The sequence below is a fragment of the Caenorhabditis elegans genome, chromosome II (genome assembly GCF_000002985.6).
Source record: "Caenorhabditis elegans chromosome II".
Taxonomy (NCBI): Eukaryota; Metazoa; Nematoda; class Chromadorea; order Rhabditida; family Rhabditidae; genus Caenorhabditis; species Caenorhabditis elegans.
In genome coordinates, this window is record NC_003280.10 from 2,090,911 (window position 1) to 2,107,005 (window position 16,095).

Genomic DNA, 16,095 nt, shown 5'->3' on the forward strand with positions numbered 1-16,095 from the left:
GAAATGATGAAACATTCTGTTCAAGAGAGCTGATAGGATTAGACTGAGTAGATCAATTCTGAACAATCCTATGAAGAAGGGCTCTCTTCGATTTTCCCGTAATATAGAATTTGGAATTTTATGTTTGTTATCGGTTTCTTCTCACGAGAGAAGTCTTTGAAGAAGCCGGTAGATTTGGGGTTCTCATGTTGATATTCCGATAGAAGAGTTTTAGTTATGATCTCTCCAAAAAATTTAGCTGCCCCGGTCAAGTTTCTGCAAAGTAATGAAGTTTTGAAAATTCGGCCCAAAAAAATTCGAAAATTATTTTTATCTCATGACGCGGACAAGCTACAAATGTCTAATTAGGCTTGTTCGAAAGATAAAAAATTTCTCTACACATCTACAAGTTGAACTTACAACTTAGTTATTCAAATTCGAAAGTTGTGAGCCGGGGAACTATAATAAGCAACGTTTCACACTAAAAAAAAGCCCAAAAAAATTCGGAAATGATTTTTATCTCCTGACGCGGACAAGCTACAAATGTAGTCAAATTGATTGTGGTTATTTCCTGTACAATGAAAATATTGTTATTTCATAGTAGAAGGATTCATCTGGCATTTCATCAAAAAACAATTATATAAACAATCTCAATTACAAAATTTATTCACCACAGAAAATTTATATTACGCCACAAGAGATACGCCACGACGCGAAGATCTTTGCCATTTTCGTCCTGTGCTTGCGATAGTACAGCACCAAAATCTAATCATAAATCGTCTGTTTCGATCACGAACGGTTTCCCAAAAACAGGTGCCACCAGGATTGGTCTTGTAGTTAACATCCTTCTTCGTCAGTTCAGATCGTAGTTGATCCACAAAGTTTTTGATGAATCGTCGATAGAAAGACAAACATCCATCACATTCTTCGGTTGGGGAAACTTCGAAACAGCTTTAATTTTCTCAGGATCGGTTTGTATTCCATCTTTCGATACGATGTATGTTCGAACTTCGACTTTTCCAATTTCAACTTCATTCCTGACTGGAGTATGGCTTCCAGGACTTCTTCAATGGTGAAAATTTCTGAAAATTTACACTAGTATAATAAAAAATAAACTTGAAAAAAAAACTTACCACTCATTTTGAAGAACCTCTGAAGAAATTAAGCATAAAATCAATAAAAAAAGGGACAGCCATTCAGTAGGCCGTCTTGGGGAAATAATGAACGGGAGAAAGAGGTGGGAGGGGGTGACCCCGCCACAACAGATGGCAAATATTACAACAAGGTCCCTGGGGAGTGCACAGACTATTTACCTTAACCATCTTGGTCTCCGCTTTCCTCAAAAAAATTATTAGAGCGCGCTTGCTAGCCGTCGCGTTTCTGTGCGTGCGTACGTGGAGTCAGGATGTCCCATCATAACAAAAATCTGGTTTTGAAAATACAGAAAGAATTAAAAGAAGCTCAAAAATGAGAATTTGCAAAAAAAAAGAGAATCTGTGGGAAAAACCATGGAAATAAAATCAAGCTTAGTGCGCATGCCAGCGCGGGCCTTCGCAGATGTCGGCTGCTTACTTTAGAAAATCCTAACCGTCCTGGAATACAGTACAAAATTATATTTAATTTTTATCTATTTTTCACAAAAACATTTTAAATAAATAAAAATAAACACTTCACATGAAACCTTTAAAAAACATTTATTCATTTTAATTTATTTTAATATTACCAACTCATCATCCACTTGGCATTACAGATCATTACAGAAAATTTATAAATGAAGGAAAACAAATATTAAAAACGTACATATATGGAGATTTATAATGTCAGAAGTTTTTGATTTGAAAAAAAGAGACAACAGTGGAGCATCAACTGGATCAACTGGGGATATACTTAAATTTTGACTGCTCAATTAACTAGGCATTTCAGAAAAGAAATTAATGAGATTTGAGTTTTTATTGAATTTTCTACTGATATATCTTAAAAGCCGGCAAGTCTGTTAAAACCACCGGCGAGACACACATGACAAACGAAATGTAATCGGTTTTTGATAATAAGACAGTCGCTTTTGTTCCGTCGTTTCTCTTGATTTCGAATCGTTTCCAGTGATCATCCTCTTCTTTTTCCATGTAACCGATACCTTCAAAAAGTGAAACTTCCACAAATCGCAGTCTTTCGGTTGGCCGAATGTGGTACTCAAACGATTTGAGTTGGCAGTTGGATCCTTTAATCCAATGCTTTATGAAAAGATTCAAGTTCTTGTCGGAAATTACTTGATTGTCTATGGTAATTGTGGAACAGTTGACAAGTACTATCTCGTTAAGTGTAACTTTTGAAACGTTAAATTGTAATTCTTCCAGATTCTGAATGAGAATCGATTTACTTTTTGGAACGTTCACAAAACTCAAACACTTCAGTAACGGAAACATTTCATAAAGCGGAATATCTTGAATCTCAGCAGAGTGAATTTCCAAATTAACAATTCGAAATTCTTCAATGTATTCATAACGTTCTTCTAACATTCTTTTTTCTGGATTTTGAACTAACAATGCCAAACTTGCGTTCTTCAAGAATACACTTCCAATATGGTCGATCCACTGTTTCGCGGTAAATTCAGGTACAGATATAGTGGTGAATACGTGTCCAGGAAAAAATAGTTTGCTGATTTTCACATTCGACAGTTTAAAATTAATATGAAGATCATAATAATTTTTTTTAGACTGAAGGGTGAAAATAAACTCTGACGACCTCACGATTAATGAAACATCCTGTTGAACTTCGTTGAACATTGTAATATGTTGCTTTGCTTTTGTCGAGAGAACTGATAGGAATAGACTGAAAATTGGAAACAGTTTAACATTAACCATACAAATAAAAACTCACTGTTCCATTAGGCACATTTGTCGCAGAGCATTTTTGAGTGCAGATTGTGGTAGACGGAGGATTGGAAAAGAGACGGCATCCATGTTGGGTGAATAATGGGGAGAATGAGATATAAAAGGTCCTGTCGAGTGAGCAGATGGCGATTAGAGCTGGAAGAGGTCACATTCTTTTGTTGAACAAGTGGGAAGAAAGAAATACGATCTCATGGGATTATTAAAGCTGGAAAAGGTCAGCAGAACTGCAGAAAATCGAATGCAAATTAAAAAAGGCAAATAATTCGATTTGGTAGAATTGCTGAAAGCATTTCAATTAATATACTTGGAGGCAGACGATAAATGCAAAGAAGTTGGATCATATTGAAAAAAATTACTGTCTAATTGTTGCTGGGTTAATGTATCCAAAAAAAAAATTATTTTCGCTACCTCAAAAACTAAAATTTTGAACATCGAACCAAATGTTGCGGCCCACTCAAAGTTGTAACTTTCTTTGTGTGTCTGTTGGCCTTGAATGTTATGTTCACAAGTTGATGTTTTTGAATATACACCGTTCTAGTCATAGTTCGGCTCTGATACTATTTTGGGATGATTTAAGGTTTACTCCGTGCTCCTGGAGCTTCTTCAATTTACTTTGAAAAGCACTGAAAATCTGCAGCATATTTTTTGGTGACTTTAAATCACACTTTTGGACCAAACCACAACCGGCCGACACTTTTTGTGTTTTGTAATGCACTATACAAACAAGAAAGATTTCTGAATCGTGGTTTATTTTAATTTAAAAATGCTTTATTAGTTTAAAAAAAACTATTGTAAAATCCGCTTGAGGTGTGGAACAACAAATTTTTTGATGAATCGTCGTTAATATAAAGCAAAGCCAATGAATTTTCGTACATCCGTTACATTCTCCGGTTGAGGAAACTTGGCAATAGCTTTAATAGTTTTCGGATCTGTCTGTATGCCTTCTTCCAAGACAATGTATCCTAGGAACTTGATCTTTGCGTGTCCAAAATTGGATTTTTCCATTTTGAGCTTCATTCCCGATTTGAGTATGGCTTCCAGTACTTCTTCGATGTCTTCACCATTAAAACTTGTTCGATTCGTCGAGCCGTAACATTCTTCTTCAGGAACAGATATGGTGACTTTTGTTGACAAATGGTGAAACTTTCTGAAATTTTACACTTGTATAACATAAACTAAAATTTGAAAAAAAAACTTACCACTTATTTTGAAGAACCGCTGAAGAAATTTAGCATAAAATCAATAAAAATAGGGACAGCCATTCAGTAGGCCGTCTTGGAGAAGTAATGAGGGGAGAAAGAGGTGGAAGGGAGTGACCCCGACACCGACAGATGGCAAATATTACAACAAGGTCCCTGGGGAGTGCACAGGCTGTTGACCTTAACCATCTTGGTCTAGGCTCTCCTCAAATCCGAATAATTATTAGAGCGCGCTTGCTAACGTGGTTTCAGGATGTCCCATCATAATATTTAACAAAAATTTGGTTAGGAAAATATGGACAGAACTTAAAAAACAGCTCAAATATGAGAAAAATACTGAATAGCTGTCGGCTGCGGAATTCTAACAGACCTGGACATAAAACCAAGTTACAGACGCACGCCAGCGCGGGCCTTTGCAGATGTCGGCTGCTTACTTTCAAAAAAAATCCTTACCGTCCTGCAAAACAGTACAAAAAATTATTTAATTTTTATCGATTTTTTTCACACGAAAAAAAAAATGAAATAAATATTAAATAAACATTTGACGTGAAACCTTAAAAAACATTTATTTATTTAATTTATTTTAATCTAACCAACTCATCATCCACGCAGTAAAAATTCATTCCCGAAGTTTCTACATTTATCATCTGCACCGCCCATGGTAAATATGAGATTTGACACGTGTCTTCGTATTCTGTTGCTATGCAATTTCTATACAGGTAAGCTTAATTTTTCAGGAAAACTTTATCAAACCTAAAATCATTTCAGTTACACCTATGGATCATGCTATTCCGGAAAAATGTAAGTTGTGGAATTCCAGAAATTCAGATTTTTTGTGGAAAAAAAAACTAGGACCAAATGCTCAGCGAGCTTGTGAAGAGGACACAATTTGAAGAGATATATCCCGCCTTAAAAGTTGTGCGCAAACTGCAAATTTTGCAATCGGGGCACAGTTATAAGTCCTTCAAGTGAATCCCTGAACTCCTAGCAAATTTGAATTAGAGCGGATTTGCGTACCATTTTTTACGGTTGAGAGCATCCCGGGGACAATATGCTAGGTGAGCTAATAAGTGTAGGCATGCGAGGTATCTAGGCAGGCCCAGAATACTCTTATATTAAGCATGGGCGGTGCAGATGATTTATACAAAGAAACTTCGGGAATGAATTTTTCCTGCGTGGATAATGAGTTGGCAAGATTAAAATTTTTTTTTTCAACGGCTTAACCCGCGCGACTCGTTCCTCAGGCCTAATCATTGTACTGTGAATCAAACTATGTAGTAGCCAATAACATCTGATGTTACATAATAATTTTTCAGCCAAGCTTGACTTCACAACTGAAAAACTTTCCCGAGCCGCTCGTCTGTTCTCCAGCATTACTCTGTTTAACAATCTTACATCTGGCCATGTCGACGAGGATGATTTGATTGCCGAACTTCTGAATATTGAGACTGGTAACCTTGGGGCTGTGGAAAAGTATAACAAATCGAAAGCGGATGCATTTATTAAACAATACAAAGACACGAAACAGGAGTTGGATTTTTCGTATGATGACTTGTATTTCGTTTATTGGAATACGATTCAATTGATATGGAACAGCATTGGCAATTTGAGTATACACTCTGAACAAATCAGATGGAACGATGTGTCTGATATTTCTAACTGGAATATTGAATGGTTCAAGGGTAATGATCCAATGGATTTGGTCGAATCAATAAGGGATGAAACTTCATCGCTAGATGACATTAAAACCAAATTGAAGAAATTGGCATCCGCACTTACAGAGGCGCCCACCATAAATACTCTGAAAACTGCTATTGCAACTATGGAGAATGTGAAACCATTCTATAAGTTGGCCGAGATTTCCGAATATATCGTAACAGCAGTCGAAATACATGCTTCTCAAAATTTAGATGATCATTTTCGGAGTAACGTCAAAATCTTGTCAAGGTTGTCTTCTGTAGCAACTCCCGAAATCAATGCAATAATCAGTGTGCTGAATTCTCACTTTTCGCGTTCTCTACCGCCTCGTCAAGCAACGTTCGGCTTCTTGGATGGATTCAAAGATCTCAGACTACTTTTCAAGGATACTGTCGATACTTGGTTACTGGATGTAGTTGGATCTAACAATAACCTCAGAAGTGTTCGGAAATTGATTCGGTTGAAAGAAGAGTTTCGGTGCATTGACGACAAATGGATGAGTCTCAATAAACAGGAGCATTATTTATTTATGCATCGCATTGCAAGTATTTCATATTGGCTCAGCAACTTTGTAAATGTCTCAGGTATTGAATCGTTTATCAACAAAACTACGGAAGCATGTGGGTTGGTTAAAGATGTCAATTCAGATATCCCAAATCTTAAATATAACTCACTTTTGCCACAAAAGCTTCATTTGATTGGATATATAGTGCAGGTTATAAATAATAAAAATGGGATTTTGGACAAAATCGATGATATTTCTGACAATAACTCAAGCGACTTCAAAAAGATTTCTGGTTTGATTATGAGCCTACGACATCATTTCGAAATATTGAAAAGCGGTGATATGAAGAAAGAAATTACTGAAATGATGAAGTATCAAAATGCCATCCCTGAAATTGTATCGGGTACCAAAGGAAAAAGTCTCCTATCTTGGCTGAAATGTCAGAATAATTTCAGTATGGAAAGTGTGGATTCAGCCGCAAAGCTAATAGTTGAAATGTCCGGAACAGTCTATGAGACCGTTGGAACCACCATCTATGATACTGTTGAAGACCGTTTTGATGAAGTTTCAACTGTAGTAGAAACGACATCGGGTATTGTTAAAAATGTACGATTGCTTTTGAAAGAAATCAAGAATCAGACTACAACTGATCTGAGACACTTGAAAAATTTGGACAAATACTCGAAAACGTTTGGAGAGGCTGTGAAAGCATTGGTTTCTATCAAAAAAGCATTCGATCACAAGGATGATTTTGAGAAGTTCATTGAGAAAGGTATGATGATTCAGAAGATAATCGAAAACTTAAAAAGCAACAAATACACACCACTCTTGAAGTCTTTATTTGGAAACTTCAGACACACAGTTCTCGAAATCGCTACATTTTTTTACAAGGTCGATACGTGGGCGGATCAAATCGTTGACCCGAAAAAACTCAAGTTTCATCAATTTGGGGATTGGCTCGCAAAATTGGCTAGTTTCGAAGACATAAATCTACAGTTAGAGAATCGATTGATTCGAGCTACATGGTGGGATGATATCTATTCAGTAAACAAAACAGTCAAGGTAGAATTTGAAGAAGCGGCGTTTGCACTGTCAAAACTGGATCTTAAATTCTCCGTCTACAAGTCCTCCCTTCTCGCAATGCCAAGAGTCATGAGACAAATTGAGAAAGTGCTCAAGAACGAGACAATCGAAGTGCAACCAGAACCAATCAAGTCTACATATCACGGTCCAAAAGTTGTATCCACTATTTATTACGAGTAAGTATAACCATTTCATTTGCAATTATTTTTTTTACGTTCAGAATGACCATCTTCCTCATCGCTTATGCCGCTGGAAACCTATTGATTGCTGCGATTTGGTGCTATTGTGAGGAAGACTGTTTGTTTCATATTTTGAAACGGCGGTATTATAATAAATTTGATTAAGTGAGTAGTTCTTACCAATTAATGTGCTAATGATTTCAGTTTTCAGAGCCCTTGATTGCTGAAGAAGACCGCCTATTAAATATAAAAGAGTCCTAACAAAAAGTTAACTTTTCTGTGGTAAATAAACTTTGTAATTGAGATTCTAAATACGATGATCGTGCTTTGATGACATTCTAGCTGAATCTTTCCACTTTAAAAGTTCAATATTTTCATTTCAAAGTCAAAGTAGCAATAAAGATCCGGCAGGTGATGGTACCTCATTTGATCATCTGAAGGCGATTTTTCCGAAGCCAGATCCTGCTTTTTTAATTATTTTTTGTCTTGGCACATACATCTTTAGACGGTACCATAGATTTGGAATATGTGCCTAACTGGAAAGAATAATGAATAATTATTCCGAATATTTAATACAATTATTTCGCGAAAAAGTGAGTTGAAAGAGTTTTCGGGATTCCTGGGCATGACTGTTTTGACTCATGATTCTATTCCTTGAATAATTTCTGAGCTCTCTGAAATTCCTGGAATTTTCACTTTTTTTGGCTACAGCTCCTATTCCATTAAAGATTGCTGAGGTATCTAGAAATCCTGAAGAGGGTGATATATGAACCCCTACTATGTGTCGAATTGTTGGGTTTGCCCTCCTACTTCCGGCGCCTACTCATTGGAACACTTCTGGAATAGATTCATCTGGACTTTGAATAGACTTTCTAGAACCACATCTCTAAAACGTACATCAACTGGATCATCCTTACAGAATCCGAAACTTGAAGCCATTTTGTTATTTTAGCATTAAATTAGTCAGTGATAACAACCCTACTACCGCCACTCCACATTCAAGTGTCACAACTGATAAGAATTTTTATTTACCCGTACTGCTCCTCCAGCAGTCGTTTATTTTGTTAATAATCCTTTTAAACACAGATTGATCAAACTATTTCTTTGTTTCTCTTTTTTTTTGAAGATAATTTTAATATTCATAATTACTATCAAACCCCATCAAGCATCCGTTATTTTGTTCAAGTTCATTGAAAGTATTACAATTTATTGATTTAAGATAATTGTTAATGTTCGGATTCCGGAAAATTGTTATTTTTTACGATTTTCACAGTTTAATAAATTATTCAACGAGAACAGAAAATGTATTGCAAGTCTTAGAACAATAATATTCAATCGATGTTTAGTCCGTAGTACTCACTCTGTTTGCATACTGATAAGAAAGTTCATAACTCCATCTTTCTTTCTCTTCCTCCAATTTCTTTAATACCACAACTCATTTACCATCCATCATTTTGCAAATAATTTACAACTCGGTGTGGTTTCAGAAAATGGCAGGTAGACCATTTATACTTATTCATACATTCAAGGATTTGTCAAAACTCAGAGAAGGACAGAGTTACTATAGTGATATTGAAGTACGATACAACATTCCATGGTTAGTCATATCAATTATAAATACGGGTTCTTAATAGTTATATGTGAAGTAGTGCAACGGGGAATTGCTTAAAAATCTTAATCCGATACCAAAAATTATGTTTTCTTAACTTTTATTTTTATTTGAAATTTCAAAAATATCAGTTGTTACCTAATTAAATTTAAATTCTCTCCGTTTTCACGACCAGTACAATAGAGCGGTGTTTCTCAATTTTACTTTTAAGGAGACTGCGCATTTTCAAGAATGATGGATTTCTTGGTGTAAACCTGCACTGTGAAAAAGAGGAGTGTATTGAGACAAAAAAGTGGACGTTTCAAACGAAATTCACTATGAAATTAGTAACTGTAGGTGGAAAGTTTTTCCGACGGATTGTACAACATGAATTCCAAAAACCGGAAGGATATGGAATGGATAAATTCATAAGTTGGGAGAATATGCTAAGGGATTATGTGGATAATGATAGTACTATCATTGAAATCCATGCCGATATTGTGAGCAGTACAGGTTTCTTTGAAGTCAAGTGTAAGATTAGATTTATGAGTAGTACTCCCGATTAACAAATTCCAGATCTTCCAAATCTTCAACCAGATTCCAATAATTCATTTGTTCTGAAACATACGTTCAAGAACCTTTCGAGATTTGAGGAAGATGAAAAAGATTTCAGCGATGCAGTAGATCATTACAATATTCCCTGGTATTTTATTGGTGCACTATTAGGAGATTCATAATTTTTCAGGATAATCGAAATAATAAAAACAAACGAATTTCTTGGGATCTACCTGAACTGCCAAAAAGAATACCATGAAGGGAGGAAATGGTCAATAAAATGCAAATATGAATTTAAATTGATTTCTGCAAGTGGTAATCTTCATTCAGCACAGCAAACGACTGTGTTTGGAAATGGATCGTCGGGCTGGGGAGACAATACATTTATTAGTTGGAATGATATGGAGAACGAATATGTGAACAATGACAGTATCGATGTGGAAATTTCTGTTAAAATAATTAAATTCGCAGGTTGGACTTGTTTTTTAGATTAACAATATCAAGGATTATTTTGAGATGAGCCATGTACAATGCAAACATTTGCACTATCCCATACTATCAAGAACATGTCGAGTATTAGAGAAGGAGAGGACTACGATACGGACACTCAATATCGTTTCAACATTCCATGGTTTGTTGTTTTGTTTAAAAATGTGTTTTTTATTAGTTATCTTTATCATCTGTTAAAGTTGTTCAGTTGAACAACATGAAATTCAACATGAAATCGCTATGATATCTGGGCTTTGACTTATTCATGTCAATTCACTTTTTTTGTTAATCGTATTAAATACATACATACAATTTTTGAGTGTGAGGAGAATAGGTACTGATGGGTAATATGAGCGTAATAGAGGAAAACAGTAGTGCATAAAATATGCGGAGCCAATATATTATAAGATTCGTCATGTCTTTTTTTTACAAAAATTAAATAGCTTGGATTTCAATGGGACAAATGAATATGTATCGAACACAAAAAACCTATTCATACTAATTGCCATATTCAATACTTCAGGAGACTGCAAATTCAAAGGCAAAACGGGTTCTTTGAAGTGTTTCTTCTATGTGAGAAACAACTATGTAAATCCAGAAAATGGTCAATTAAAACTGATATTCAATTGAAAATAGTGCCACCAAATGGGAGAAGTTTATTGTTAAGTGCGATATGTGTGTTCGATAGACCAAGCGGTTCCGGATGGACTACACTCTTAAGATGGAACAGTTTAGAAGAGAAGTACCTAGTCAACGACACTCTCCTTATTGAAGCTCAAGCAATTATTCTCGAAATGACAGGAATTGGAGAGGTAGAAGAAGTAGTAGAAGAAGAAGAGGAAGAGACGACGGACGAATCTTTGAATGAAGAACTAATTAATGAGTAATCGAGTGTTGAGATTTAAAACTAATTCAACCAAGTATTTTTCAGAAAACAATTCTCTCTACCGTTCACAGTCAATAATGTTTCAAAGTTTCAAGACGGTGAGAAACAATGGAGCAATACAGAACAGCATTATGATATTTCATGGTAAATTATAATATTTCAAAAACCATCACCTCAGAAAAATAATTTTTTTCAGGAGACTTCGAGCTAGAAAAACGTTAGGCTTTCTTGAAATTGTTTTGTTTTGTAATGAAGAATATTGTATGGCTTGGAACAAGATAATAGAAGCTGATTGCACATTCACATTGGTTTGCACAAATGGCAGTAATATAGAACAAACATTGAAACTCGTTTTTGATAAATCAGGTGGACAAGGTATCAGTCGATTCATTCGATGGGACGAAATGGAGAAGTACTATCAGCTTAACGGCAGTGTTAATATACAAGCGAAAGTGAAACTGAACAAGGTGGAAGGTTGGAACTTTTAAATGTTTGCCTTTAAACCAGGGGTATGCGGCAAATTTGTCGAATTTGCCGAATTTGCCGTTTGCCGAGCACGGCTAATTTCAAAAAAGTAGATTTGCCGAATTTGCCGAGCTCGGCAAATTTCGAAGTTTGCAGCACACAACAAAAAATTTGACAATAAAATTTTGACGAAAACTATTGATTTTGTCCCCAAAAACTTAGTAAAATGGCACAAAGTTGAGTTATTTTGATGCTTAAGCAGACACACTACACGTAACTTATTCAGCAACTAGATTTTTGTTCAGAATTCAGTAGTTTTGGTGCTCCAAAAAACATCAAAAAATATGTAATTTTTCCGAGTTTGTTGAGCACGACAAATTTGCCGAATTTGCCGAATTTTCCGTGCTCGGCAAATATTGGAAAAATAGATTTGCCGAATTTGCCGCACACCCCTGCTTTAAACCCCTAGCCGGCTTTGTGGGCCTTTGGGCACTTGCGATCTGCTCAGGACTGACCCACGTTGTCTATTCTTACTACCATTAGCACCTAATGTGGTCGTTTACTATATTAAAAACCACCCCTGAAATTTTTAGAACTTCCTTGCGAGATTTTGCCAGCTGCAAAAAGTTTTACATTGTCTCACACTGTCGCAAATATTTCAAACATGCGTAAAGGAACTACATCCTTCAGTAATTCAGAAGAGTGGAATTACGCTTTATGGTAAGCAACTAAGGGTTTTTTTTTGTGAAATGTTTCCATTTCAGGAAAGTGTGCTTGAAGAACAACAACGGCTTTGCCGAGTTATTCCTGAATTGCGGAAATGAGAACAGTGAGCAAGAGTCGCGGACCGTTGAGGCTAAGTATCAACTCTCTCTTGTTGGAGCTGGTGGGAAACAAATCTCCGAATTTTTCGAGCACAATTTCGAGACACCCGATTCGAACGGGGATCCTAAAGTCATCAGATGGAAGGATATGTTGGAACAGTATGCGGTGGATGATAGTGTGAGAATCGAAGCTCACGTTTCGTGTGTTCCGATAGCAGGTTTATTGTAGAACTCTATTCAAAATGTGTTATATGTAGTTTTACAGATGATCTACCAGCTAGCTCCCTCGTAATCAAGCATGTTGTCGAAGAAATTTCAAATATAAATGAAGCAGAATATAATTACAGCAAAACCAAAAAACATTGTGAAATTCCATGGTTAGTATGCCAATGTATCACAAATCCAGTGTACCCTTTTTCAGGAGAATTTCTGCTCAAAGAAAACAACAGCGCATTTTGCTTCACCTTCACTGTGATAAGCCATTAACCAACGATGAAGACTGGTCGATTGAAGTAGAAGTTCAGCTCATTCTAGTGTCAGACACTGGAAGAACACTGACAGATATTTATGTCACTCATATATTCGAAAGAACAGAAGGAATTCATTGGACGAGGGATTTGACATGGGAAGATATGAAGAAAGATTACATGGTTGATGATAGCGTTAGAATTGAAGCTCGTGTAAAATTAGTGGAAGCAAGGGATGACAAAAGTTATGACGTTATCACAGATGATGCTACCACCTCAGAACAGTAATCCGAACTGTGAAGTTACGTGGAACACTCGGATATAAGGATTTAGACAAGAACTATAACACATTTCTGTTGAATAATACGGTTAAATGTATCACAATTTGTACCTATTGAACTCGTTTTTAATGTTTTATTTTAATAAATGATGAAACAATATAAGTTTGAAGTTAAATAAAAAAAGGTGTACATGGTTACTTGAATCATAGACGGATTAAAAGGTAAATCGAAGAAAAAAGTGCCCTGAAACTAGCAATCATTGGACTTTGTAATGACTTTTAAAAACGATTGTACGACACCATATTACTGAGAATGGGACGAGGGCCTCCAATAACAGCCCTAAAATCAATGTGAAGAATAAAAATTAGTATTGTTAGCCCTGAAACAAACAAACTGCAATCGATTTTTTTTGTATCAGTGCTCAATCTGTTTGCATACTGATAAGAAAATTCATTATTCCATCTTTCTTTCTCTTCGTTCAATTTTTTTTACAAATATTTTACAATTCCGTATTGTTTCAGAAAATGTCAGGCAGACCATTCTTGCTAATTCACACATTCAAGGATATATCAAAATTCAGAGAAGGAGATCGTGACTATAGTGATATTGAAGTACGATACAACATTCCATGGTTAGTCATGTCATTTTTAAATATGTGTTTTTAAATGTTCCAGTTTTTACAACCATTACAATATACTGGGCTTGCAATTTTATTCTCGATTTTTAATTATCAATTAAAATAAAAAGTTATACTTTTTCTCTATTTCTTTCTTGCTTAACAATTACAATTTTCAAAATTTGAAAAATAATTGCATGTTCGTATTATTGTACAAATCGTAAAAACAAAGGGAAGTCAATTTAATTAGTTGAAAACTGAAATTTTTTCAAATTTTTTTTCAACCTATGACGCAGCTCATGGTTTTTGTACATTCAATTTTCTTTCTAGGAGACTGCGCATTTTCAAGAAAGAAGGATTTCTCGGTTTAAAACTGTACTGTGAAAAAGAGGAGTGTATTGAGACGAAAAAGTGGACGTTTAAAACGAAATTCACTATGAAACTAGTAGCTGTTGGTGGGAAATTTTTCCGACGGACTGTACAAAATGAATTCCCAAAACCTGAAGGACATGGAATGGATAAATTCATCAGTTGAGAGAATATGCAAAGAGATTATGTGGATAATGATAGTATTATCATTGAAATTTATGCCAATATTGTTCACAGTACAGGCTTCTTCGATATCAAATATAAGATTAAACATATTTATTATTTTTACTCCTCATTAAAAATTTTCAGATCTTCCATCTTCGCAATCAGATTTCAATAATTCATTTCTTCTTAAACATACTTTCAATAACATATCCAAATTTGTGGAGAGAGACAGTGATTACAGTGATGCAGAAGATCATTACAATATTGCATGGTATTTTACTAGAAGTTTTTGAACACCATGATGAAGTTAATACCTTTTCAGGAAAATCCGAATACTTAAATATGAAGAATGTCTGGGGATCTACCTGGACTGCCAAAAAGAAATTTATGAAGGGAGGAAATGGTCAATAAAATGCGAGTTCAAATCTAGTTTGATTTCTGCAAGTGGGAAATTTTATTCAGTACAGTACACGGATGTTTTTGATAATCGAGATTCGAGCATGGGAAGCAGTACGTTTATCAGTTGGATTGATATGGAGAAAGAATATGTGACCAATGACGACTGTATTGATGTTACAATTCATGCGAAAATAATCAGTATCACAGGTCGGTCATTTTTTTATAATTAACAATATTATAAAAACATCATTTGGAGATGAGCCATGTGAGATGAAAACATTTGCACTATCCCATACTATCAAGAACATGTCGAGTATTAGAGAAGGAGAGGACTACGATACGGACACTCAATATCGTTTCAACATTCCATGGTTTGTTGTTTTGTTTAAAAATGTTTTTTCTATTAATTATCTTTATCATCTCTAAAAGTTGATCAGTTGAAACATGAAATTCAACATTGTTTAAAAATGAAAAAAAAAAACAAAAATTAGTTTTGAAAATTGTTTGACAGTGCATTCAGCACAAAATTTTTGAGTTTGAGTTTTAAAAGTAGCCAACTGCAAGATGAAATTCAATTTCGAGCATATTTTTGTTGATGGAACCAATAAATTTTGTTTTACAAATTCTTATTTTTTACAAAAATTGAATAGTTCGGATCACAATGGGACAAATGAATGTACTTGTGTATTATTTCTAATCATTTTTTAAACTAATTAAGCTTCTACTTATTTATTCATTTTAATAAAACATGATGCCATTTTCCCTCTTTCGGCTTACAAATGGATTTTTTTCTGAGCCTCAAATTACAATAACTCCACACGGTTTTGTTTAGAATTTATTTTTAAAACAAGGGGAAATAATGCACAAGTACCCAAGTAAATATGTTTTGAACACAAAATATCTCTTCAGATTAATTTCCATATTCAATATTTTTAGGAGTTTGAAAATTCTAAATCGAAATGAGTTCTCTGGACTATTTATCCGATGCGAAAAACAACTATGTAAATCCAGGAAATGGTCAATTGAAACTGAATATCAATTGAAAATAGTGTCACCCAATGGGAGAAGTGAACTGTTTGGAGGAACATATGTGTTTGATAACCCTAACATATACGGATGGCATATTATAAGATGGAGCAGTTTGGAGGATAGATACATTGTCAACGACACTCTCACAGTTGAAGCCCAAGTAACTATTGTCAAAATGACCGGAATTGAAGATGAAACACCTATTGAAAAACCATCTGGAATTGTAATTCCAGTGGGAAATCAGGAATTTTCTCTAGAGAGGTGGATGGAAATGGCATTCGATCATTAATAAACTATATTTTTCATGAGGTTCTGTGGCGCCAAGATATGTACTTTTAAAAATAATTTTCAAAAATAAACTTTTAAAATTAAAAACCAGTATTTGTCATTCCATTATATATATTAAAAATTGGTACATGTGTACTACT

The 16,095-nt window shown here is 34.9% G+C and overlaps 4 protein-coding genes and 1 pseudogene across 5 annotated transcripts; 3 read left to right on the top strand and 2 right to left on the bottom strand.

Annotated features, from left to right (window-relative positions):
* Nucleotides 1–628: 628 nt before the first annotated feature.
* T16A1.10 (Transposase) lies at nucleotides 629–1,184 on the bottom strand. The gene is made up of 2 exons (NM_001330944.4): nucleotides 1,113–1,184; nucleotides 629–1,061 (listed from the first exon to the last, which is right to left on the bottom strand). Exons 1-2 carry the CDS (start codon nucleotides 1,117–1,119, stop codon nucleotides 898–900), a joined length of 171 nt encoding a protein of 56 aa, NP_001317777.1. The 5' UTR covers nucleotides 1,120–1,184; the 3' UTR covers nucleotides 629–897.
* A 483-nt stretch (nucleotides 1,185–1,667) lies between these two features.
* On the bottom strand, nucleotides 1,668–2,966 carry fbxb-37 (F-box associated domain-containing protein). The gene is made up of 2 exons (NM_061777.3): nucleotides 2,857–2,966; nucleotides 1,668–2,808 (listed from the first exon to the last, which is right to left on the bottom strand). The coding sequence occupies exons 1-2, from the start codon at nucleotides 2,937–2,939 to the stop codon at nucleotides 1,941–1,943; spliced, it is 951 nt and encodes a 316-aa protein (NP_494178.2). The 5' UTR covers nucleotides 2,940–2,966; the 3' UTR covers nucleotides 1,668–1,940.
* A 1,723-nt stretch (nucleotides 2,967–4,689) lies between these two features.
* On the top strand, nucleotides 4,690–7,825 carry T16A1.2 (uncharacterized protein). Its single transcript, NM_001393015.1, has 5 exons — nucleotides 4,690–4,788; nucleotides 4,838–4,870; nucleotides 5,386–7,531; nucleotides 7,576–7,699; nucleotides 7,746–7,825. The coding sequence occupies exons 1-4, from the start codon at nucleotides 4,728–4,730 to the stop codon at nucleotides 7,697–7,699; spliced, it is 2,364 nt and encodes a 787-aa protein (NP_001379863.1). The 5' UTR covers nucleotides 4,690–4,727; the 3' UTR covers nucleotides 7,746–7,825.
* Nucleotides 7,826–9,015: 1,190 nt separating this feature from the next.
* math-42 (MATH domain-containing protein) lies at nucleotides 9,016–13,270 on the top strand. Its single transcript, NM_001377713.4, has 12 exons — nucleotides 9,016–9,131; nucleotides 9,355–9,653; nucleotides 9,699–9,825; nucleotides 9,868–10,148; nucleotides 10,194–10,308; nucleotides 10,690–11,049; nucleotides 11,098–11,196; nucleotides 11,249–11,526; nucleotides 12,111–12,237; nucleotides 12,282–12,559; nucleotides 12,607–12,718; nucleotides 12,763–13,270. The coding sequence occupies exons 1-12, from the start codon at nucleotides 9,025–9,027 to the stop codon at nucleotides 13,094–13,096; spliced, it is 2,517 nt and encodes an 838-aa protein (NP_001364517.1). The 5' UTR covers nucleotides 9,016–9,024; the 3' UTR covers nucleotides 13,097–13,270.
* Nucleotides 13,271–13,613: 343 nt separating this feature from the next.
* Nucleotides 13,614–15,956, top strand: math-35 (annotated as a pseudogene). Its single transcript has 5 exons — nucleotides 13,614–13,720; nucleotides 14,036–14,510; nucleotides 14,562–14,845; nucleotides 14,895–15,009; nucleotides 15,575–15,956. Coding segments are annotated over exons 1-5 (1,363 nt in total).
* The last annotated feature ends 139 nt before the right edge of the window (nucleotides 15,957–16,095 follow it).

Bases quoted from the DNA above. Each gene is read 5' to 3' on its own strand.
- fbxb-37 (NM_061777.3), bottom strand. From the start codon at position 2,939: ATGGATGCCGTCTCTTTTCCAATCCTCCGTCTACCACAATCTGCACTC. The intron at 2,809-2,856 runs GTGAGTTTTTAT...TCCAATTTTCAG, and splicing joins CAAATGTGCCTAATGGAACA to TCTATTCCTATCAGTTCTCT.
- T16A1.2 (NM_001393015.1), top strand. From the start codon at position 4,728: ATGGTAAATATGAGATTTGACACGTGTCTTCGTATTCTGTTGCTATGC. The intron at 4,789-4,837 runs GTAAGCTTAATT...AAATCATTTCAG, and splicing joins GCTATGCAATTTCTATACAG to TTACACCTATGGATCATGCT. The intron at 4,871-5,385 runs GTAAGTTGTGGA...ATAATTTTTCAG, and splicing joins TCATGCTATTCCGGAAAAAT to CCAAGCTTGACTTCACAACT.
- math-42 (NM_001377713.4), top strand. From the start codon at position 9,025: ATGGCAGGTAGACCATTTATACTTATTCATACATTCAAGGATTTGTCA. The intron at 11,527-12,110 runs GTTGGAACTTTT...TGAAATTTTTAG, and splicing joins GAAACTGAACAAGGTGGAAG to AACTTCCTTGCGAGATTTTG. The intron at 12,238-12,281 runs GTAAGCAACTAA...TTTCCATTTCAG, and splicing joins GAGTGGAATTACGCTTTATG to GAAAGTGTGCTTGAAGAACA.